Raw genomic sequence first — 22,893 nt, 5'->3', positions numbered from 1 at the left:
AGAGGTTATAGAGAAAATGTTGGACATTTTCTCTCTCTATATATATATATATATATATATATATATATATATATATATATATATATATATATATATATATATATATATATATATATATATATATATATATATATATATATATATATATATGCATTTTAAAATATCTTTTTAAACTGTATTTTCGGGCTGTGGGTCGCGACCCACCAGTTGAGAAACGCCGCTTTAGATCTTCTGCAATTCGGCTCGAGCGTTTAACCACGTCATCTTAACGGTCCACACGTGCAAAAAACATTGGACAGAAAGAGGCTCAAAGGTCAGTAGAATTTATTCCAATTCCACAATAATAAACAAAAAAAGTAGCTATTACAAAAATATGTACACGTCTATCATCTTTTTTTGTTTCTTTTTCCTTAAAATACTTGTGGCGAGTTACAGGTGCCGGGGGTTTCCGCTGGGCCCCCGGTGTTCAAGTCTGTAAATGCTGCTTCCGCGACGAGTGCGACAAGTCCCACCACGTCGGGAACGGAGCTGAGATACGACATGGACGTCGTATCACGTCTTGGCGTGTTTGCGAGATGGAGGAGAGGGAGCAGAGAAAAGAGAGGAAGGAGGGAGAGAGAGAGGAAGGGGAGGAAGGGGAGGAACGTGGCGCCACCTTCGGGGATGAAAGCCATTGGTTGTCACGCAAAAAGCAGCTCCTGTTTTATTTCCGGTTATGCGCGTCGACATCCTGCAGGTCTGTCCAGCATCTTGCACTCTACCAGTTCACTTCCCTTTGTTGTAAAAAAAAGAAAAAAAAAAAAGCAAAGAAAAAAAGAAATCTGTTTTGAGTTGGTCAAAGAGGTCGAAGAGGAGCCGACGGGGGCACTGAAGTGCTTCTGCAGGCGGGGTGGGGGGGGGGGGGGGGGGGCTGGAGTGACTGGCTGAGGGCTGCTGGAGCTAGACACCATCAATCCGAGTGCATCATACTACAGGCAGGATGCTGTGTGGAGCAGTTACGAGGGGGCTTCATTAATTTAGCTAAAAAACAAGAAAAAAAAAGAAAGAAAAGAAAACGTCTTAGCAGAAATGCAGCATTAGCAGGTGATTTGAAGTCAGTGAAAAATAGATCCTATGTCCGTCATGTTTGCGGTTATTGCTTTCGAGGGGGAAAAGGTCTGGAACTGAAAGCCCTCGGTCGATTGTTGCGGGTGTGTGTGTGTGTGTGTGTGTGTGTGTGTGTGTGGGATGATGAGAGAGGGGTGCAGGGCGGTCTCCTCGGGTCGGGCTCTGACCAGGTCCTGCTTGGCCAGCAGCTGGAGGACCAGGAGAAGGTCGGTGTGTCTGTGCGTGTGTGTGTGTGTGTGTGTGTGTGTGTGTGTGTGTGTGTGTGTGTGTGTGTGTGTGTGTGTGTGTGTGTGTGAGAGACAGAGAGAGAAAGAGGAGGCGTGCGCGGCGCTACTTCAGAGAGCCCATGAAGGTGTCCAGGTTGTACTCGGTGTCGTACTGCTGCTGGTCCCACAGCTCCCCCAGGCCCTCCAGCACGGACTTCATGGAGGCCTTGCCCGAGGTGGACGGAGACTGGTCGCCCCGCTCGCCCTGCAAACACGTGCAAACGTCGACGGAATTCAACGTGTGCTTAATCGAACGTCGTCCCCCAGATCACCAAAACCGTCCTTTATAATGCACACAAGTCTATTTAAGTCTTGTCGTGTTCAATTGGCTAAAAATGTTTTTAGACGTGCATCTATATACATTTAAATGAAATGACATTTAGGTGCACATGTTTATATCTGTCCAATGAGAGCTGTGCGAGACGCCCCTGGATGCCATTCATTTTATTCAGTCCTCCAAACTCTCGCAGTACTTTAATATGTTAATCGAATGAAAAAAAGGGGTCCAACACAGTGACCGCTGTGTGTGCACATAGCACTTTAGAGTGAATTGAAATTCTCAAGTTCCATGCTAATTTATTCAAATTGATTTTTTCTTTTTCTTTTTTTCTTTTACCATTTGCAGTAATGTCACGACGAGCCGGTGTGTGCAGCCAGGGGTGCGTCCCTCGTTTTGCACCCGGGCGTTAAAACCACGAGGGGTCTTGGCGAGCACCCGCGTGCTCCCGGTGTTCGCCAGCGCCTGCTCAGAAGCGTTGGTCTCTTGCGCCCATCTTTCCCTTTTTTTTTTTTTTTTGCATTATGAAGGTCTACTTAGAACCTTCTTCCGGCAGTGCAAAATGCAAATTCTTGCAATTTCCTAACTGGTCTTAAAATTTTGATCAGGCGTGTAAAGTACATATACATAGATCTAGAACTGGATAGATGTAGATCTATCTATCTAGATCTATGAGAACCGTTCTAAGGGTGGGAAAACCAGATTACTCATTGTATTGCCAGTATACACTCATGCTCATGGATTCATGGGCAGCATGCCAAGCGTCTACCAATATAAAAATCCTGTAAACGCAGGCTTTTCGTTTGTTTGGTGAACAAGGGGCACTGGTTGCGAAGCATCGAGGGTGATTAAAGTAAAACCAGAACCCTCCCGGTCTGAGATGCATGAACTAAGTGTTCCTTGGGGAGCAGCCTGGTCTCACCTTGTCCAGAGTGAAGAGGTTGAGGAGCTGGTCGGTGCCCATGCTCTGCATGCTGGAGTTGTCTTGGCTGATGACGGTGTTGGCGATGCTCATCTTGAACTTCTGCAGACCCATGATCTTCTCCTCCAGCGTGCCCCGAGTGATCAGCCGGTACACGTTGACCACCCGTTTCTGCGCGGGGACGCTCACTGTTAGACGGTTTGCTGGAGAGTCCTGCACGCCGAATGCCGTTTTCACGCCACTCGGGTTCTCCGCGCGTCGCCGCTTTCGGACAAGAGGCGGCTGCGTCACACGATTGGAGGCCGCTTGATGGACATATTTAATAATGCATAAAAGGAAACGCTGAAGCACCGTCTTGCTGAGTGCTTGGATGAGTGTTGGAAGAACACACAAGCACATTTCCCCCAGCACACTTGCAATTTCATTAAAACTTTGTTTGTGAGGGCTTTCAAATACTGCAACTGAAAGGTTGCCTGCTGGTGGACTGGTTGCTCTCTTCCATATTCAAACAAATCTAGCCTCGCGTCCCTCCATAGAAAGATATGAAACTCAGGACGCAGTACTGTGCAATTCCAAGACTGACTTCTAATTGAATTCCTGCAGATTAACCAGAGCCGCCTCCACAGGTGACTGCACAGCACCTTTTAGGAATAGTGCCGTTTTTTCCTCCTCTCGCGCATCTCAAACTTGAAAATGAATAAGTGCAATTTGCGAATGAGCCCGCCTCATCTCTTTTGAGAAGCACCTGAACCGCCCGGCTACTGGGACATCGGAACTGTGATTGTAAACCCTACGTGAAGTTTTGTTTGTCTGCTAATGAGGCTCGTTCTCAGAAACTACGCGCAATTAAGTTGTACGTGCGTGGACGTGGGCGGTGTGCACTACACTTATGGGGAACAGTTTGAAAGGGTGATGTGCACGAGTGATAACGGGATGTCAAGGGACGAGCGTCAAGTGTAACTCTGTGTCATGAAGGCAGGGATGTGGACAATAATGGCACTGGGAAATGTGTATTACAATGTTGTTTAAGTGTGGAATCTTGTGTAATAGTGGCTCAGGGCCTGCAGTACAATAATGCGCAATAGTGACAAAGGGATATTTGCAATATAATCATCCACAAATATTAATGAATTCATGCCGGGCAGTGTGCCTCAGTCCCACAGCTGTGTCTGTTTGCGTGAACGGTGTTATTTTTTGATCTTTCACCCGTCCATGGGACTCGAGATGGAAATGAGCCGCATGGCACTCAATTTTTGTGCGACTGACTCTACACTTAGTCCTGTTCAAAAAAAAAAAAATCAATCAATCAATCAATAATCGACGTGTACGTGGCAACAGTACCTGTCCTATCCTGTGGGCTCGATCCATAGCTTGCAGATCCCTCATGGGGTTCCAGTCATGCTCCACAAACACCACGGTGTCCGCTCCCGTCAGGTTGAGGCCGAGGCCGCCCACGTGGGTGGTCAGCAGCAGCACGTCGATGGAGGGGTCGTTGTTGAATCTACGATGTGAGAGGAGGAGCGGACAAAAAAAAACAACCCCAGTGAATTAAAGCGCACGCGAGGGGCAGCTGCCACCAACTCATCCGGCAGGACGTTCGTGGACCCGCCCACCTGGACACGATGGAGTGGCGCAGGCCCGCCTGCACGCTGCCGTCCAGCCTCAGGTAGGTGACCGAGGGCAGCTTGGGCTTGAGCAGGTCGTGCTCCACGATGTCCAGCATGCTCTTCAGCTGGCAGAAGATGAGCACGCGGTGCTGCGCCACCACGGCCTCGGTGCCGCCCTCGGAGCCGCCGCCGCCGCCGCCCAGGCCGCAGTCCAACAGGAGCTGGGGGGGGGGGGAGAGCGGAGAGAAAGGGAGTGAGGCCGTCTGTCAGCCGACCGACCTCTCTTCGCCAGGCCCGAGAGTGCGAAACACTCTGCCAACACGTCACAGACATAATGACAGAGCGGTATCGCTTCACATTACGAGCTCGTTGTTGGATTTTCCCACGTTGCAACTTACGCACGAAGAACAAATTCAATCAGATCACTTAAATGCATCATAGTTTAAAAATGATGATGATCATCATCATCATTATTATCCTAAGTTGATCTTTGCCCTAATAATAAATCATGTTCTAAGTCGACTTTCACGTTTTTACAGTGTAAATATTTTACGGTTGAACAATTACATATTATTACATGTACATATGAATGTATGCATGTAAAAAATACTGTAAAAAAAAAAAAAGAAAACTCTTATTTCTAGGATGTGACAGTAGTCACACTTTCTCACAGGGTTGCTTCAGCGTTCCCTGCAATATGAAAGACTCCCTTATATGAAAGCTCCATCTTGTGTGCAGATTAAACATAGCACTTTGGCAACGGATTTGTTTCAGTGCCCGATTGCTGTTTAAATTTCTGCAACATGATGAATATGTGGAAGTCGAAGATAAACAAGTGCAAACGTAATTCTCAGGAGTGTCATCTTATATACATTTTATTTCATTTTTCCTTTGTGCTTTTAGGTTTTGTTGATTTTAAGTACGCTTTCAGGACAAGTATCCAGATATTTCTGGAAGGTGTTGTACTTTAGTCATCATTTTGGTGCTGCGACAACAAACCAAACCCAGAGCTTTTACCTGTTTGAGAGCAGAGAGCTTGGGCGCGTGCTGAATGTCCCGCAGGTTTGAGTTTTGACTCGCCAGCTCCTCAGTGATGCGTTTGTACTCTGGATGCTGCGGAGTCAACACCAGGCTCGGGTGGTTGCACAGCTTCCGCAGGTATTGCAGCGCCTGGAGGGGTGGACAAAGGACGGGCTTTAAGAGACGCACGGCAAACAAAATGGACGACCATCCTACTCATTTCAAATGGATATTAGTGAAGTACGATCATAATAATGACACATTTCAATTTCATATGAATCAAGCAAACCCAATGTACCTGGAAGACGTGGCCTGTGGCCTTTAGTTTAGGCTTTTCCTTCTCTTCTGCCGAGGCTGTGCTGATGCTGTCCTCCACACTGGCCTTGGCTCGAGACTTTGCAAAGTCTTCGTACAGCTGAACCTGCAGGCAAAGAGCAATGGGAATCCGGTTGCTACACTTGGGCTAAGTTACGCGTTTCCTGAGGAAAATATTCACACTCTGCCAGTGAAACTATTTGGCGACCAGAGAGCTGGACGGAAACACTGTCAGGCGCGAGCACTCGCATCTCAATAGTGTGCGTTACAGGTGAAGAGCGGTAGAATAAGCAGCTCATTCCAGAGCAGCCGGGAGCTGTGGTTACCTGCAGAGGACTCAGGGTGCAGTAATAGTCCTGAATGATTTTGGGAGGCAGATCCTGCAGGACGTCCTCCTTCATCCTCCTGAGAAGGAACGGGAGCACCTGCCGATGCAGGGCCTCCATCGCCAGCACACCTGGACGATCGGGCAAGAGGGCTCCATTAGTAAATCCCAACAGATCAACCTGCGCAACAGCAAAGGGAGCGCACGGTGCCCACAGACCTGCCTCCTGCTCTCGGGAAGAGCTTTTGGCATCGCGGCTGGCCAGGATGGGTTTTCCGTAGCGGGCGGCAAACTGGCGCTCCGTCCCCAGGAAGCCGGGCATGAGGAAGTCGAACAACGACCAGAGCTCCAAGACGTTGTTCTAAGAATGAATTGAAGAATAGAGAAAAAAAAAAAACAATGATGGCACAGGCGGTGGGGAGAGAAAGTGGGGAAGAGACGGATGCCTTGAAGCAGGTCTGCTTCCTCACCTGAATGGGCGTCCCGGACAGGATGACACGGAAGTTAGCGGCCAGCTGCTTGATGGCTTTTGAAAGTTTGGTTTTCCCATTTTTGATGACGTGACCCTCGTCAAGGATGCAGTAGTTGAATTTTATGTTTCTAGAAAAAAAGATGAAAGTTGATCAGCTTAACACCTCAGAGCGACAGTAAAATAATAAAAAATAAAATGTGCAGACTCTTAATTTAAAATGAAATAAAACTCACCTAAAAAAGTCGATGTCATTCCTCACGACGTCATAGGAGGCGACTACGAGATTGTGTTTTTTCACTTGATGTTGCAACCTGGAATAGTGCATGTGTAGCGTCCTTAATTTCAATTAGGTGCTATAAAGAACGCTTCGAGACCATGCTGGCAAGTAGAATTCTTTGCACGGTGTTAACGCGTCTTTAGGGCATTAGAAATTTGTGGCGTGAACAAATTTTTTCCCTCGAGCAGCGAGATCGAGTCGTCCTTACCGCATTCTTTCTGTAGGAGGCCCAGTGTAGTGCAAGGGGTTGAGGTACTCTTTGGTGCAAAACTTGCTGACTTCGTCCACCCAGTGGCCGGTGAGAGTCGGAGGACACACCACCAGCGAGGGCATGGGGCTGCAGTCTGCTGCCTTCGTCTTGGCATATTCCTGTGCCCTGCATCACACACACAAGTCATTAGGCTCAATCAAGCGTGAACAGCTTTTTTTTTTTTTTTCCTTTAAGCGTTCAAAGTAAAAACATAAATGAATAGCAGGCAAAAAATGTTGACAGTTTTTCCACATACCATGTACTGAGTCTTTAGTCTAAAGTTTAAGAATTCACACAAAGCAAAGTTTCCGTCGTTATGAGTAGCTTTCATCTGTCTGACAGAGGGCACCATGGCGTCGCACGTCTGCGTCCAAATTATGACAGCAACAAACAGGGTCAGCACCTGAGGTAGTGATCTCCAGCCAGAATGCAGATGGACTGCAGCGTCTTTCCGAGACCCATGTCATCGCAGAGGATCCCGTGCAGCTTGTATTTGTTTAGGAAGGACAGCCAGTTTACTCCATCCTGGGATGGGAAGGTGAGGTAGGGGTTGGGGGGGGGGTCCCAGGTTAGTTTTCAACGGTTAGAGCCAATAAAAGTTTTCTAGGAGGCTAGAAAATGTAGCCACCCTCTCTAACAGCCACACATTTAAATGGTTTAAACTTTATCAAACGCTTGAATGCATGTCGGTGAGCAGGAAAGTGGAAAAAAGAGAAACAACGATCTGGAGAAGTTGTTCCGATTTGCAGAAAACGAACAAGGACAGCAGTGCTTCATTTAAAAAGAAAAGAAGACGCACCTGCTGGTATTTCCTGAGCTCAGCCTTGATAGGCACAGGGATCTTGTAGTTCTCCAGTTTTTTACCATCCAGCAGCTGCTCCAGGAAGTGGCGTTCTCTGGCCTTCTGCCGGATGAGGTCGGCAGACATGGCTGGAGGGTCTGGTATACCGGCCTGACGGAAGGCCGTCGAAACATTTTAGACACACGCCTTTGTGCGAGCAAGAGACTTAAAACAATACGTTAAATATGCATGATATTTGGATGACAACAGCGCTTGTACCTCGAGGGGCAGCAGGCGAATGAGTGTGGCAAAACACTGCGTTGCCATGAAGCGCACACTGTCGCTGGGGTCGCTCATACGTCCCAACACTGGAACCACCAGCAGTACAATGTAGGGGACAATGTCCACGTCCAGCTGCTCCATGACACCTGGGAGCACTTTTGTCAAGGAAGATGCTGGAAATGTCCTGGTAACACCTTAAACCTGCAGCTTGTTTCGCCAGTATTAAGATTAAAGAGGTAAAAATAATAACTAACAATACACTACAATATACCAAAAAAAAAAACCAACAACCTACTTTTATGTCAGTAAGAAAACTGCAGCTTTTGTGGCATCAGTAAAGGATACAGGCCAAAGCTTCGATGGCACCCTCCTGTTTGGTGCAGTCTTCGATGGCAGCTAACCAGGGGAGGACGCGCTCCAGGAAGCTGTTCATGGTGTCCAGCATGGCTATCTTACTGAACACTCCCGTGCAACGCGCCGCCATGTGACGCACGGCGGTGTACGGGTGCTGTAAGCAGGTGAACAGGTGGGGGAGGTGCTCCAGGAGCTAAAGAAAAAAAAAAAAAGAAAAAGAGAGGCAAAGTCAATAGTTAGAAATGTGAGAGTTGGCTTGGGAAGTCTTCACTTGCACACTACACACCGTTATATATTTTGTTATATATGTTGCACTGACAAAAATATCATATACCACACTTGAGAGTCAATACAAAAATGTGAAAAGGAAATATGGTTTGAAAGTATCCATCACTCATACGAAAACTATTGTTGATTAATAAGAAGTTGACATGGTTCCAGACAAATTAATAGAATTAACATTGAAAAAGAATCATATTTATTAAAACATAAAACTCTCCATCAGTCCCCCCCTCCCCATTTTACTTCTTAGGTTTGAGCACCCAGATATGGCTTTGGGTCAAAACTGATTCTTGATTTTTCCATGTGGGTATGAATGTTGCCATTTTAGAATTTCACACAGTGACGACAATATTTAATAATAATAATAATAATAACAATAACAATAATAACTGGAGCCATAAAACAAAAAGTGTTCTAAACACATGTCTACTCAAGGTTAAGCTAATCAAGTATTGTGTGTTTGATAATGTCCTCTGCGGAACGTTTTTCATCCTTTCATCAGTTTAATAACCACATTCAGGAAAACACCCAGTTTTAATTTTTCCACTTCTGCAATTACGCCTGCAATTTTGTGCTCAGGGAAATCTCAAGGACCCAATGAGGCTCGAGTCCTCTCTAAAGCAGTGTTAATAAGACCAGCTGGGAGCAAGATTTACATGCAAGGCAGAGGTCTTACCAAAGACTTGAGTTCGGCAGCCATGGCGCCGGCCATGACCTCCAGCACTTGCAGGGAGTTGACGAGTTCCTGAGCCGCGGGGTCTCCCTTCTCCAGCTGGACCTGCCTGTCTGCACCACACGAGAGAGACAATCTCAACCACGCTCTGAATAACAGGTGCTTTTTACATTCACCTGCTAAGCTCTTGCGTTAAGTATTTAAAAGAAAATACCAAATTCTTGTTGAGATACTGAAAGAAAAGACCAAATCCAATGAGACTGGCCAGGTTCGACATACCAATGCAGTGATTTTCAGTCACCGCGGCTCGAAGCGGGCCCACTGTGTTCTCCCACAGATAGGGCAGGGTCTTTGTGAGGTCTTTGCCAAAGTGCCTAGCAACGGTTGTTATCGAGAACTCTGCGCCACGTCTCTGAATGAGAAATGGTTTCTTGCTCTAAAAATAAATGAAGAGAAAGAGCAGTCAGTGCTAAAATTCTTGAAATATAAATGTCAAAACCGCATTGGCCTCAGTTTGTTCACCTCGTCGTTGTCAGAGCTGAGAGTGCTGCCTGGAGGGAGCTCTGTGGAGGGACCCTTCGGAGCTTTGGGGGCCGGGCCCCTCTTGCTTGTGATGGCGAAGGCTGCCCTTTGGTGACGGTAAAGGGTGATGATCCCCCGGGTTTTGTTGACCATGTGATGCATGCCATCTTTTTCCAGCCCGGCACCTAACGGCATCAGAAATCAGGGACAGAGAGGAAAAAAAAATGAAGACTTCTCCATGTACATCTAATCATGAATGAAAAATGTACTTGTTTTTTCTAATATGATTCCCAGACACAGGGGGCGACAAAGTACAGTGGTTAGCACTGTCTCCTCACAGCAGGAAGGTTGTGTGTTCAACCCTGGGCCCTTTCTATGTGGAGTTTGCATGTTCTCCCTGTGTTTGCATGGCATCTCTCTGGGTTCTCCAGCTTCCTCCCACAGTCCAAAAACACGCGTGCGAGGTGAAATGGGAACTCTGAAGTGTCTGTCGGTATGTGTGAGCGACAATAGTTTTCTGTCTCTCTGTGCGGCCCTGCGATCAACTGGCAACTTGTCCAGGTGTGTAATACTGCCTTCGCCCTATGATAGTTGGGGATAGGTTCCTGCAGACCCCCGCAACCTTAACTGCAGGAGGAAGCGGGTATTGAAAATGGATGGATGGATGGATGGATGGATTGTGAACATTGCGATGTGTAACCTTTGGCATTTTCCTGCGTTGGGGGCACAGGGCAGGCGGATGAGGGTGTGGCCGAGGGGTCGACACAGGCCGAGGCGCAGAGGTTCTTGATGATCTTGCCGTTGGGGCACGGCGAGCGGCTGGCGCAGTTCTGCAGCAGCTTGGCCACGAAGGAGGCGGCGTAGCCCTGGACCAGGGTGTTCTCCTCCCGCTTGATGGCCTCCATCAGCGGCCTCACCAGGGGGTTGAGTTTCTCGGGGAGCACCTGCAGGTTGATGACGGCGCAGGCCGTAAACATGTGGACGCGCAGGTGCAGCTGCTGCCACTCGGCGCTCGTCTCCGTCACCGTGGCCTGGGCCTGCTGACGCTTGCCGTCCAGGGCCTGCCACTGTTTGGAATTGGCGTTCAGGCCCGCCGTTGACTCGGCGAAGATGGTGGTCACCTGGGAGACGGGGAGAAAGGGAGGATGTTTGCTGATCGTTATGGTTAAAAAAAATGGGCTGAGCAAAAACCAGCGGACACAAGGATGGGAGTGTCAGCTGTGTGAGCAAAGTCTCAGGAAAAAAATCTAAACTAGAAAGACGACAATGAACAAGAGAATTACTCACTAGCATAATTTAGGTTTTAACATTTTATAACATTCAGATTACCTCTACAAGTCACCCTCAAATGTACTAATTCATACATGCTGTGAGATTATGTTGCATTATTTTATATTTAAGTGAGAGGCAGGACCTACCAGCTCGTTAGCCTGATCGATCGTAAAAACGCTGCTGTTGAAGCGGTCTTGCAAGTCTATGTTGAACTCGGCCAGCAGCGCGATGAGCTGTTTGCACTCGTTCTGCATGCGCGTGAAGGGAATGGCTATCTCGTCATAGTACAAGTGCTCCGACAGGATGGCAAGGAGGCGGGGCTGCACCATGGCCGACACCACCTGACAGTCCTACAGGGTGCAGAAGAGGCGAGGAGAAAGGAGAAAAGAAAAGGCTTAAATTCCAACCCTTTCGCGCCATCGCTGAGGCTACAAAAAATAAATAAATACATAAAAATATTACTGCCAATGAATAAAACTCGAGCGTCTGAGCTTTTCACCTTCTGCAGAGCAGCCCACTTGCAAAGCACCAGGGCCACCGTGATGCGCTGCAAGGCAGACTTGGAGTTGAGGTGGAAGAGCAGTAGCTGCCCTAAGGACTCGGCAGGACGGATCTCCTGCGAGGCGGCATTGAGCTGAGGGTCACAGATACACCTACACAGAGCCCCCAGCAATCTGGATAGCACAGTCACACGGGAGAGGAAGAAGAAACCGTTGGAATCCGTTACATCTTCTGTGTTACGCATCAGCTACGAGGCCTTTCTGGTTTCTGATAAGATTAAAAAAAAAATAATAATAATTGCCCCACTGCGACTACTTACTTTGCGGCCATGAGGCGAGAGCGGACAACAACATAGTCTCTTGTGAGCGGGTCGTCCGCCACCGTCTCTGCCCCCGCAATGTATTCCTGGACTGTCTCCTTCACCTGATTGGTCCCTAGTCGGGGTTTTGTACCAGTCTTATCCTACCAAACAGTACATTGGTTACTTTTAAAAAAGGGAATTAAAACATATGTTAAACTTGTCAAACTTCATTACAAGTAAGCAGGTACAATTAAAAATGCTGCCTTTTTTTTTTTTTTTAACAGCCTCAGACATGTGTTCCAAGTTTTGAATGAATTCAATTTGTCTCACCAGCTCAGTTATACTAAGAATTTTTACATTTAGTTAAATCTAAGTTAGTTGTTTGTATTTAAACCAGAAAAGATATACTCGCTGGAGTAAAAACTGAGGCCGAGGTATATGCAAGTTACCATACCCTCAAGCCTGTCGCCGAGCAACCTCACATTTTAACATAAAATATTTGGAAATCATTAACATTCAGACATTCTCGCATCTGTATAGTTTTGCTGGCAACCAATTAGAGGTGATAAGCAGCACACAACCGAATATGGCGCGATGCATCATTTTGCATTTTCATTTATCATGGCTATACCTTAGAGCGGGCTTTGATTTCCAACAGCATGTTTAGGTCTATGGGAATGTGAGACGCTTGCATCATCAGGCAGAGCCAGGCGCCCATCCATGGACAGCTGGCCGCCACCACATACTGCTGAGGTGCTTGAGACAGAAGCTCCATCCAAACCTGCACACAGGAGCACACAGATGGAAGATGGGGGGGAGGGCATGGCAAAATAGGGGAAGGGATATAATGGAAAATAACAGTTTGGTCCTGGAACTGCAATGCATTTTTATTATTGTTCAAATTGGTTTAAAAAAAAAATAATCTAGTATCAAATTTTTTTTAATGATGCCCATTTCAATACAGATTTTATTCCACTTTAGGTTTGTTTTTTGAGCAAGATGTGTGCGTGGGGCCTAGCATTTTAGCCGCTTAGCATTCTATTTCAGTAGTATCTTCATTCATCTTCATCCCGCTATACTACTTGGGTGACAAAGCAACATTTAACATTCAACTGCAGGGACAGTGTGCAAGTGCAAAGAGGACAAAAAAGATTTACAATAACTCGCTGACAGAATACAGAACGGTCAGACTTGCTGATGTGGAAAGGCGCGTTTCACACACACACACACACACACACACACACACACACACACACACACACACACACACACACACACACACACACACACACACACACACACACACACACACACACACACACACACACACACACACACACACCTTTTGGATTAGTTCGAGGATTTCCTCGTTGCTCTCTAGAATGCAGGACTGAAAGATGTGACGGAGCATATCTTGCAGGATGGGGTTGATCCACACTGCACAGCTCTGCAAAGCAAACAAATAAAGAATCAGCACCGTACTGAGCGCACTGTCATTGCAGCTTGGAAAAAGGGCAACGCGATTTACTTTTGTACTAAAATAATTCTTATTTGTAGACGTTACTTGTGTATGGACAATCCTAGACACGAATGTCATGTGCTTCTCCTTGATTTTTACCTGCTCAGATCTTGACAGCAGTGTGAAAAGGGTTTCCAGTGCTGCTCGCCGTACTGATGATATTGTGTGTCTCAAAAAGGGCCACACCCGAGGGACCAGGACAGTTAGAGAATGCTGCATACTGCAATGCAATGGCATTTCAAAACAATCAAAAATGGATAGGAAAGGCTGTCAAATGCAGAGAACTTCAACAGGTTAGTTTAAAAAAAAAAAAAACACCCCTCAGTGCTCGTAATGTATTGTGTTCTTTAAAAAGAAGAGGGTGTGCACTCTGTGATGTTAGGAAAATCACATTCAAATGACTTTCAGCTCTTACACATGGCTGATTGAAACAGTCATGAGAAGATCTGAGGGTTCTCAGTAAATCCAGGTCACCTTAGGGCAACTAAGTTAGGGCATCCGAAAGGCTTCTTCAGTTCTTCAGAAATGAAGAAACCTTTCGTAGGAGAGAACTGATGAGAGAACTGAAGAAGCCTTTCGGATGAGAGGCAAAACTTCATCAAGATCAAGTCCAGTCGCCCTAACTTAACCCCTCTACAGTCATCTCTAATATCTTGCATCTTTCCCCATGCGAACGTCCCAGTGAAGTACCTGCACTGTTGAACTTGCGGGTAGGTGAGTAAGGAAGACAACAATGTCATGATGCTGTTGGTAGAGGCAGTGAGGTCATCCAGATCCAACAGGGCATCCCATAGCGTGTTCACGATAAAGGGCACCTGGAAACGCAGGAGGGAGCCTGAGCCTGACTTTTAGATCAAGTCATATAGATATTTCTGAACATTCACTGTGCTCATTTAATCAGATGAAAGGCAGAACAACATATTGCAATTAACATATATGTATGTTAATGTATATGTATAGAGTACAGTGTCTAGCAAGTACGCTTTGCTGTGTGAATTAAAAGAGGTTTACAAGGTCTACAAGTGACAAGGTTTTTTTTTTCTTCTATAATGTCTACACTGCACTTTGAGCCGTTTCGGAAACAACGCTCTCCCCTTTAATGAGCACCACATGAAGGTAGAGGGTAAAGAACACATCCAGTCTTAATGAGTGGACTCTTTCTGACCTTACTGGGCAGTAGCTGTACCAAGCCGTCAACTACGGGGATGAGCGCTGAGGCTGCCACGGCTCTGACATCATCGTCGAGATCCTGAAGGCCTACGGTGATGGCAGGGAGCACCCGGGGAAGCAACACGGAGATCAGGTCCTGAGACACAGACAGACGAAGATGAGCGGAGTCAGAACTGCCATGACCTTCAGGGTGACATTACTCCACGTGTATCACACAAACGTATGCAACTGTAGAAGCTTGCTATGCTTATTTAAAAGCTACAGAGAACGGGTGGTACCTGTCGGACTGCCAGGGCATACTTGATCCCGAGTAGGCCTCCGTGTCGGGCCTCCCACTGATCTTCTTTTAGCAGCTTCAGCAGGACGTCCACAGTCATTAAGACACCAGTTTCATTCATGTGGCGGAGCGCCACGCCGAGTGTCTGGGCGCACGTCTCCCTGACAGGAGCCACCACCTGATAAGCAAGGTAAGACATTAAAAATCAGAGAAGCCCCAGAGCAAAAACAAGTTCCTCACACTCATCGCACGACATAATGGAAAGTCAATGAGTGACTCTCTGCATCTCTGGGAAGAATTAGGATTGTACAGGATACAGTCTCCAAACAGGACTGAGTTGAATCTTGTGTAAACAGAGAATGTTCCTGCACTCCAAGCATACAGTAATCTTCCATAACACCCTTGAAATTTTACTTAATCCCAATTATTGTCATGAGATAATTGCCGGAAACATTTTCTGTGCGAGTTCCAAAAAGGTTTGGAGGCATCAGAGGCAAATAAACAAATGCAAACAATTTTGCTGTTTATTGTTAATATAAGAAAACTAATAAAAATGTGTAGTTTTTCTACTCTTGATAAGTTGTAATGGACGTCATCTTACTAAAAAACAAAAAGGTTCTGAGGTGGACAAAACGGTGCACGCGAAGCATGTGGGTAAATGTTGGTGACTGCACTAGAATAAACTGCACTTGGAGACTTGAGACGGATTCTTCGCACAATACAGAACATCAAAAATGCATGGTGTCAAAAATCTTTTTCCCTTCACTGTATATTCTAATGATAATGAGAGCAAAAGTAAGATAATACAAAGATTTCGCACGACATACTGGTAGTACAATATACTGGTACTTAAACAAATGAGTGGATCAAGCGAGTCAACGAACTTGGTCACATTTACTTCACTGGAAACGAAAGCACTACCTCATCAGACACAAAATCCCCAAAGCGATCCAGGGCGAAGACACAGAGCAGTCGGATGACAATATCCTCTATCCACTCTTGGTGCTGTCGCGACATCTACACCAAGACAAAAGTTTGTCAAAACGTATTCATTGCACCGAAATGTTTCAAAACTGCTGAGCTGGTGTTTCAACCGACCTGCTCTGCAGTGCTTCCCACCAGCTTCCCACCACTGGCACCTTGGGACTTGAGGATTTCCCTGAGACCTGTGCCAGCGCCATGACGAACCTGAAGGAGAAAACACATGAATTTTCATCAGTGCTGTGATGCTGTGACGGAGTTCTTTGTCAGCCTTTACCATTTTACTTAATAAACTAAAATAAAAACGTTTTTTTTTTTTTTTTTTAAACTCACCTCCCATGAGGGGTTAAAGAGGTCATTGCAGAGCTCCTCACAGAAACTCTCCAGAGGCCACTCATTTATCTGAAATGTGAGGGGACACCATCAGTGTTACACAATTCATAACTGAAACCATTTGCATTGATCACTTTTTTTAACCTTTGTAAAATGCCTTACCTCGTCTAAAAGGCTGGATTGATCCGGAACGTTGTCGATTAAGACTTTATGCTCTGTTGCTGGTTGATCAATAACTACGTTGGTGGTTTTTCTTCGTTTTTCTTCTGGCTCACCTTCAAAACTGTCATTACTGGCAAGATCACAAGAGGAACATAACTCACTACGGTCAAACGCAAGGATATTTATAGCAAGGCTGTTTTGCTGCAATTGATTCTGCTAATCATGCCCAACCTTACCTCTTCTCATTAGGATCCATATCTCTGGATCTCTGCTTGGCCACTAGTTTGGCCATTCTTTTAGCTTTATTTTTCTGCCGACTGCTCATGCCTGGCCGGAACTCTGAGTCAATCAACTCAGCAGCCTGAATGTGCTAAAAAAATCAAATAAAAAACAAAAAATAAAAAAATTCCAAAGATGAAGTGATTACATCACAAAATTACCTGCTGACCAGACTACTGAACAAAAGAAACTACAACAAAAAGCGTCAGACAAGTCAAACTCACATATGAGGGTTTTCATAAATGTGAAACAAGGCCTTATGCTCCATACTATTATTACCAGTGCACCTGCACCACTGCACAGGTTTCACAGCTTGACAAAAAATAAATCAAGGCGTAGACGTGTAAAGATGTGCAACTTCATCTCGCTGCATTATGAAACAACTACTTTTACAAACCTGAGGGGCCCAGTTTCATGCGGACACTCTACAGACAGTCCAATGCAGATAGAGACAATATTAAGAAGTGCTCTCTTTTGGATGGCAGCCATTAAATAGTTTTAATCCCTTTCAAAGCAACAACTTTCTGTGAAAGTACTCAAAAAGATTAAAAGAAAAAAGAAAAAAAAAAGCTGCCAAATCATTGATTAAAACGTGACCCACCATGTTGTTGCGGGAGCTTGATCCTGCTGCAGCTTTGCTTCCGTGGCTGCGAGGCCCACTGGTTTGACAGGCGTAGTCTAGATCCTCGTCGTTGAACAGATCATCCGTGTTCATGCCAATGGCGGCGCCCATGTCGAGACCCAACTTCTTCTGAAGAAGCTTTCTCTGGCGGGCGAGACGCTCCTTTGGGTCCATCTCACCTGATGGGAAGTCACAGGTAGAGAAAACGGCATTGCACCGGGAACACATCAAGGTGAGCTGCGGGAAGCGTGCAACGTTGGTATGAAAGCAACGAGAAAAGGAGGGACCCAAGGACAAGAACAGAGGCCTAGCATTCAAAGTACAACCTTAGTTGTAACATTATAGAGTAACACAGGCAACAGGTGAGAAACTAATAACAAAAGACAATTTGTATAAATTAATAGGACTTGAAGCCTTCGAGGATTTACAAAAATCCGCTTTGATTTAGCAGTTGGAAGGAAATCGGAGACACAAATTTTCAAGTCTATTTATGCCCTTAAGTATTAAAATACTGAATTTTAATGCAAAACTGACCATCGAGGATGTTGGATTTGAGAGGCAAGCCATGTGTTTAAAGTAATGGACACAAACCCAGTTTAAGTCTCGGTGCAGTCCGAATTGTGTTGGGTCAGTGTATCGTCTTTCTCCATCTAAACTACACCAAAAGACAGCACTTTGAAATAGTGTGCCAGGACTCTGAGGCAGGGGAGCACCACAGTGGAGTGCATCTCATACTTAACTATAAATAGCACACTACGTCTAATCTCACCAGTTGACCATTGGTTAATGAGTGTCAGGACACGGTTAAGAGGGGAGCAAAAAGACTCCTAACTTGCATGAATGGAAACATGGGTTGCTCTAAATGAATGAAGAAAGAACTTAAAAAAAAAAAAAAAAAAACATAAGAAATTTAAGAGATTGCCATTGAAGGTCAATAGAAAAAAAGCAGCTTTCCATATTCAAATTTTACTCAAATGAATACACAAGAAACCAGGATTGTGCCATTTGAGTTTTGTGTCAGCATCCCCTTCACGTGATACATAAGAAAAATCTCCAGATTAAGTTTGGTTTGAAGACCAATGGCACAACAGACTTTCCCCCCCAAAAATGCAAAGTAATCTATAAACCGTATTGTAGGAAGCCCATTAATCAGTGTCAAAAGGTCAGCACAGGCTTACCTGACATGATCAAGTGAAGTTCAAGCTCTGTACTATTTAGTACATGTACTAGGTAGAAATAACACGCTTTCATTTTGTGTCAGGCTATGTGGGGTTCCAAAAATGGATGAATGAAACATTAAAAAAAACAAAAAAAACAACCAGTTAAAGTACAATTATTTGAGTCAAAATAATTTTTAGTGCATCTCTCCTAAGAATACAATGAAAACAATTTAGAGTAAAGATCTGTTTTTGGTGATGAAAGTGCATAATAACTTTACATTGTGGGTGCCATAAGGCTGCTATTATGAGGTCGATGACAAAAAAAAAAAAAAAAAAAAAAATACAGACCAGTTTTGTCATCCTGCAGCTCAAACTCCACCCCCGCAGATCCCAGCAGCGACGCTCCGTGTTTGAGTAAACGCGATATGTCAAAGTGGTAGAAAGTCAAGCGATCACAAGAGGACTCCTCAGGGGATAGGTCTTCGCAAGACTCTGTAAAAGAATAAACATTTATTAGCTTCTTAATAATTCTGCAATGTTGCTTGGGCTCTGTGCTGATATGTGAAATTATTTTCTTCTTTCAAAAAAATACAATGACAAAACTGCCTCCCTGGCAATAACCCAGACTTATGAATGTTTGTCACTTTGTGATTAAAACTGGTTTCAATCATATAATAACAAAAAGACAACAGAATATATGTAACAAAATGCCCAAATGTGACTTTAATAATTAGAAATTAGGTTTTAGTCCCTTAGGGGAAATATTTTTCAAAATATTAATCATACATAATTAAATACTACATAAAAAATCCTACATATTAATACGCAAAAAACAATTCTCACCTTCCTTGGGCCTTGGTGCAGGTTCCCACTCTGGAATATTTTTCACAATGGCCTCTACTGCTTGGCCTGCTGCTATTCGAGTGTCCCAGTTGGGACTCCTTAGGTAAGTCAAAACCTTGAAATTGAGACAAAATACTTTGAAATTTAATTTTGTGACCAAAGACGATATTGAAAGTTTCAAGCGCATTTTGTCATTTTAGCACAGTCAATATTATCAATATTTCACAAATTTGACTATTAATAACCATATGTGCCATCAATTTCTAAATGACTGTGGGTTAAAAAATAAATAAATAAACAAAAAAAAAAAAATCATTGTACCTTTGACAGCAGGTTATTAAGCTCGTGCGGATGGAGTTTGACAACTTCTCCTAGCTGCTGGGCTGCTGCCTTCCTGGTTACAGGTGTTGTTCCAGTGTCGAGCAGGATGAACAAACGATCCAGTCTAAAAGGCATGTGGAAAAGTCAGCATAAACGTTAAAGACAATGTGCCGCAGATCCCCGTTAGATCTCTTCTAAGCTTTGGTCCAAATAAGATCAGCTGTTTGAATGAAAATCAACTCGGATCAATGATGCTTTTACAACGTTGGTCCTTACAGTAGATGTTCACAGAAATGAAATTCAAGTTTCATACATAAAACTTGTTCATGCCATTAATTATTTTAGCTGGTCATTTGGCTCTGCACCAAGGTCACTTGTAATGATCCTGGTCTTTTACTGAGGCCATTAGCAGTCTATTAATAAAGTGGATTGGATTATAGGTACACTGACGTGACCCCTGCTACCAGTAAGACTTAACCTAAACAGTAAGAAGAGCTTATTTTCAATGTAGACCAAGTATACAGGCTCCACGTGGACATGCAACGACCACAGCAAAGCACTGTAAATGCACACCAAAACAGTCATATAATATGACGTCACGCAAGTTAAAGGCCACGATTTAACACTAGGGAGGTCTACGTGGGTGTGAAACCGGCATGGAGTACTTGAATTTAAGCCCCAAGTAAAATGTTTTTAAATCGTAGCAGGTTGTCACTGGTGGTAGTGAACACTAATGCTTGAAAAGTGGGAACATTAATGCTTGAAAAGTGGTATCCCTAACACTTGGAAGAGAGCGCAAGACTGGCTTCTTTATATTTATATATATATATCATCGGTGAGGTTCTGCGGAGCATTATGACATGTTTAAACTGTGACTTCGCACCTGCAACGAACATCCCTCCAAAATAGGGTTAACAGCTCATTCCGACCAGCGAAGGACATTAGCTAACTTGAACTTCAATAACCGCTAACAGCATGATATATACTATATTCTTTTTTGCTGTATGACGATGGTCGAAAGCCGCCATGCTACACTTTACTAAATCAGATGCTAACAAGCTTTAGCGGGTTAGCTAGCTTATTCGTTGAGAACTTACCTCGATATAGCCATGTCCAGTTGGAGTGTAGATGCCCACGCCCCACATCAACAGAGAGTTGGTATCTTTACACGTATCCTCTTTGTCGTTAAACGTTACCACTGGCGCAGACAGCAACACATGAAATCATTAGATCTGTACTAGCTACTCTTTGCTAGCTAAGGCCCGGGATGTGTGCTTCAGAACACACCAACTCTCCACGGAAGAGAGCGGTTCACCAATTCATGGCTTTAAAGTTATACCGCTAGACTATCCCGTATCTTCGGTCGGCAAATGTCACCGAGAACCATACGCATATCAGTCGGTAGCTAAAGTTATCCTTCAGAACTCGCCGCCGTTAAATATTTTAACCTAATAAGGTGTAAAGAGTTATTTTGTCGCACGTCGAGAGCGACCCAGAAGACTGTTTTTATATGAGGAGCCATCTTGCATTTATTCCTTCCTCCGTGGCAGGTAGAGGCTGATTGGCTAGAGTCACCAGCGAGAGCCAATCAAAATGCGCGTTAAAAGGGGAAAAGAATCGAAAGGGGAAATTGAACATAACATCCCCCCCCCGCCCCCCCGCCCATTCGTGTTGATAGATCTGATGTATCCTACTTGGCTCAAACAAATAAATATCAATTGAAATCGAAGTGATTGTGAGGATATATACCCATATTTATGTAAAATAGTTTTTTTTTTTTTTTTTTTGTTTTTTTTAACCCACATCAGACAAGTGCATTTCTGATCAATTTAAAACAGTTTTCTCTTGGCAGATATGTAATAGCAAATACGATTTTGTTGAATTCATACGGTGACGTATTCAGAGACATTTAGAATTTAAAAACCTTGAGCTGACCATGGTCCTGAAAAGCATAGAGGCTGAAATTCCTATAGTGGTCGATTTCAAAGGAGTAATTTGCAATCCTTGAAGTCACCAGAAAGAGTTTTTGTGTGTTTGGTTGTTTTCTTTTGTTTTCTTTTGCTTTGCTTTGCTTTGATTAAGTCCATCCGTTGTACCCCAGATAGTAATTATTTCATTTTTTTTTTTAAATTACCTGACAACCATTAAATTGACAGTACGTGAAAATAAAAAAAAAATGTCACAGGTATTACAGTTTGTCTTTTATTTAGTTTAGTATTGTATAGCTTTTCTGTAAAACAGGTATTTAATTAATTTAGATTTATTTAAAATGATTATAGAAGCAGCAGACATTCAGTAAAATAACCCAGATGACCTGCTCCTGGCATGAATGTACTCAGGGAGAAAAGCTACAAGGGTTGCAACAAACACAGCTTATCATAGTAACTATACACATTAATAGTCTCCCTGCTTTTCCGAACATATCAGTCAGGACATGCAAGAAAATAATTATTCTCTGTGTTAGCTTTTTTAAGTCTTCCCTTATAATATACCAAATTGACTTTTAAATCTGGAGACTTTCATCTCTTTATTTTATGTCTCTCTATATATTTTATATTATTTATGGTTCTATAAACCAGGCATGCATGCATGTGCTTTTGACTTGTGCAGTGTTATGGTTGGCATTTTTATTATTTCTCTTGTCTTCTCTTTCTTTTGATTACATTTCCATGACATGGGGGTTGTTCTTGGAGCCGTATTACATGCATGAATCATGTATTTGCTAAAGGCACTGCACAGTTTAAAGAAGTGGAGAGAAGTCATGTTGAATAAATCTTAAAGCAGACTATCTATCTATCTATCTATCTAGACAGCTTGATGCTTGTTTGTATTTAAATACAACTAAACTAAATATACAGAATAGAATACAGGATAGAATATAAAAGGGAAAAGACCGACTTGAAATGGCTTGCAGTTCAACAGTGTTACCACAGTGCACAGATTGTGTACTGAAAATTATTTTATCATCTAATGAGCATTCTGTCTGTTTTGAGAGTTACAGTTATGAAACATTGTTATGTAATGTCTAAAATAAGCACTGTGCAGTTTGGAGAGCTACATGCGCTCACATTTAGATCCCAGCAATGTCCGTTTCATTTCCTGAGGGCCATATAAAATACCCTGTATGGCATGTGTAACTTTGATGCAAAGTATAACATTAATTTGATAAAACTGTCTGTGTGTGTTTTTACTCTTTCATTAGAAAGAGGGAGAGAGAGGGGGAGAGATTTAACGTGAACTTGCCTCTTTAATATCTCTCATCTACATGCATAGCCCATAACATTCCAGCACAATTACGTAGGATACATATGCTCTGTAGAATATCCTTATGTCTCTTGTGTGTAAATCTTGTTTTTGCTTTTGGCTTAATGCTTAAAAAGGACAGCATTAATGTTGACACAAATTCTGGTAAGCTATGAT

General features: G+C 44.0%; 1 protein-coding gene across 1 annotated transcript; it reads right to left on the bottom strand.

The window, feature by feature from the left end:
- Nucleotides 1-307: 307 nt before the first annotated feature.
- btaf1 (BTAF1 RNA polymerase II, B-TFIID transcription factor-associated) lies at nt 308-21,003 on the bottom strand. The gene is made up of 39 exons (XM_076050045.1): nt 20,571-21,003; nt 19,474-19,597; nt 19,153-19,267; nt 18,658-18,801; nt 17,129-17,328; nt 16,485-16,618; nt 16,249-16,378; nt 16,087-16,155; nt 15,871-15,960; nt 15,694-15,789; nt 14,774-14,950; nt 14,491-14,631; nt 14,016-14,140; nt 13,425-13,545; nt 13,149-13,253; nt 12,438-12,587; nt 11,825-11,967; nt 11,504-11,678; nt 11,151-11,354; nt 10,433-10,853; nt 9,733-9,917; nt 9,490-9,646; nt 9,214-9,323; nt 8,247-8,448; nt 7,899-8,047; nt 7,638-7,790; nt 7,242-7,363; nt 6,797-6,964; nt 6,545-6,622; nt 6,310-6,439; nt 6,059-6,200; nt 5,841-5,971; nt 5,498-5,620; nt 5,197-5,349; nt 4,186-4,400; nt 3,914-4,073; nt 2,573-2,743; nt 1,407-1,578; nt 308-1,335 (listed from the first exon to the last, which is right to left on the bottom strand). The coding sequence occupies exons 1-38, from the start codon at nt 20,582-20,584 to the stop codon at nt 1,438-1,440; spliced, it is 5,568 nt and encodes a 1,855-aa protein (XP_075906160.1). The 5' UTR covers nt 20,585-21,003; the 3' UTR covers nt 308-1,335; nt 1,407-1,437.
- Nucleotides 21,004-22,893: the final 1,890 nt, after the last annotated feature.

Source organism: Nelusetta ayraudi, unplaced genomic scaffold (assembly GCF_046127955.1).
Source record: "Nelusetta ayraudi isolate G7.1 ecotype Tasmania unplaced genomic scaffold, CSIRO-AGI_Nayr_v1 ptg000122l, whole genome shotgun sequence".
Taxonomy (NCBI): Eukaryota; Metazoa; Chordata; class Actinopteri; order Tetraodontiformes; family Monacanthidae; genus Nelusetta; species Nelusetta ayraudi.
This window is presented reverse-complemented; position numbering and strand designations above follow the sequence as displayed.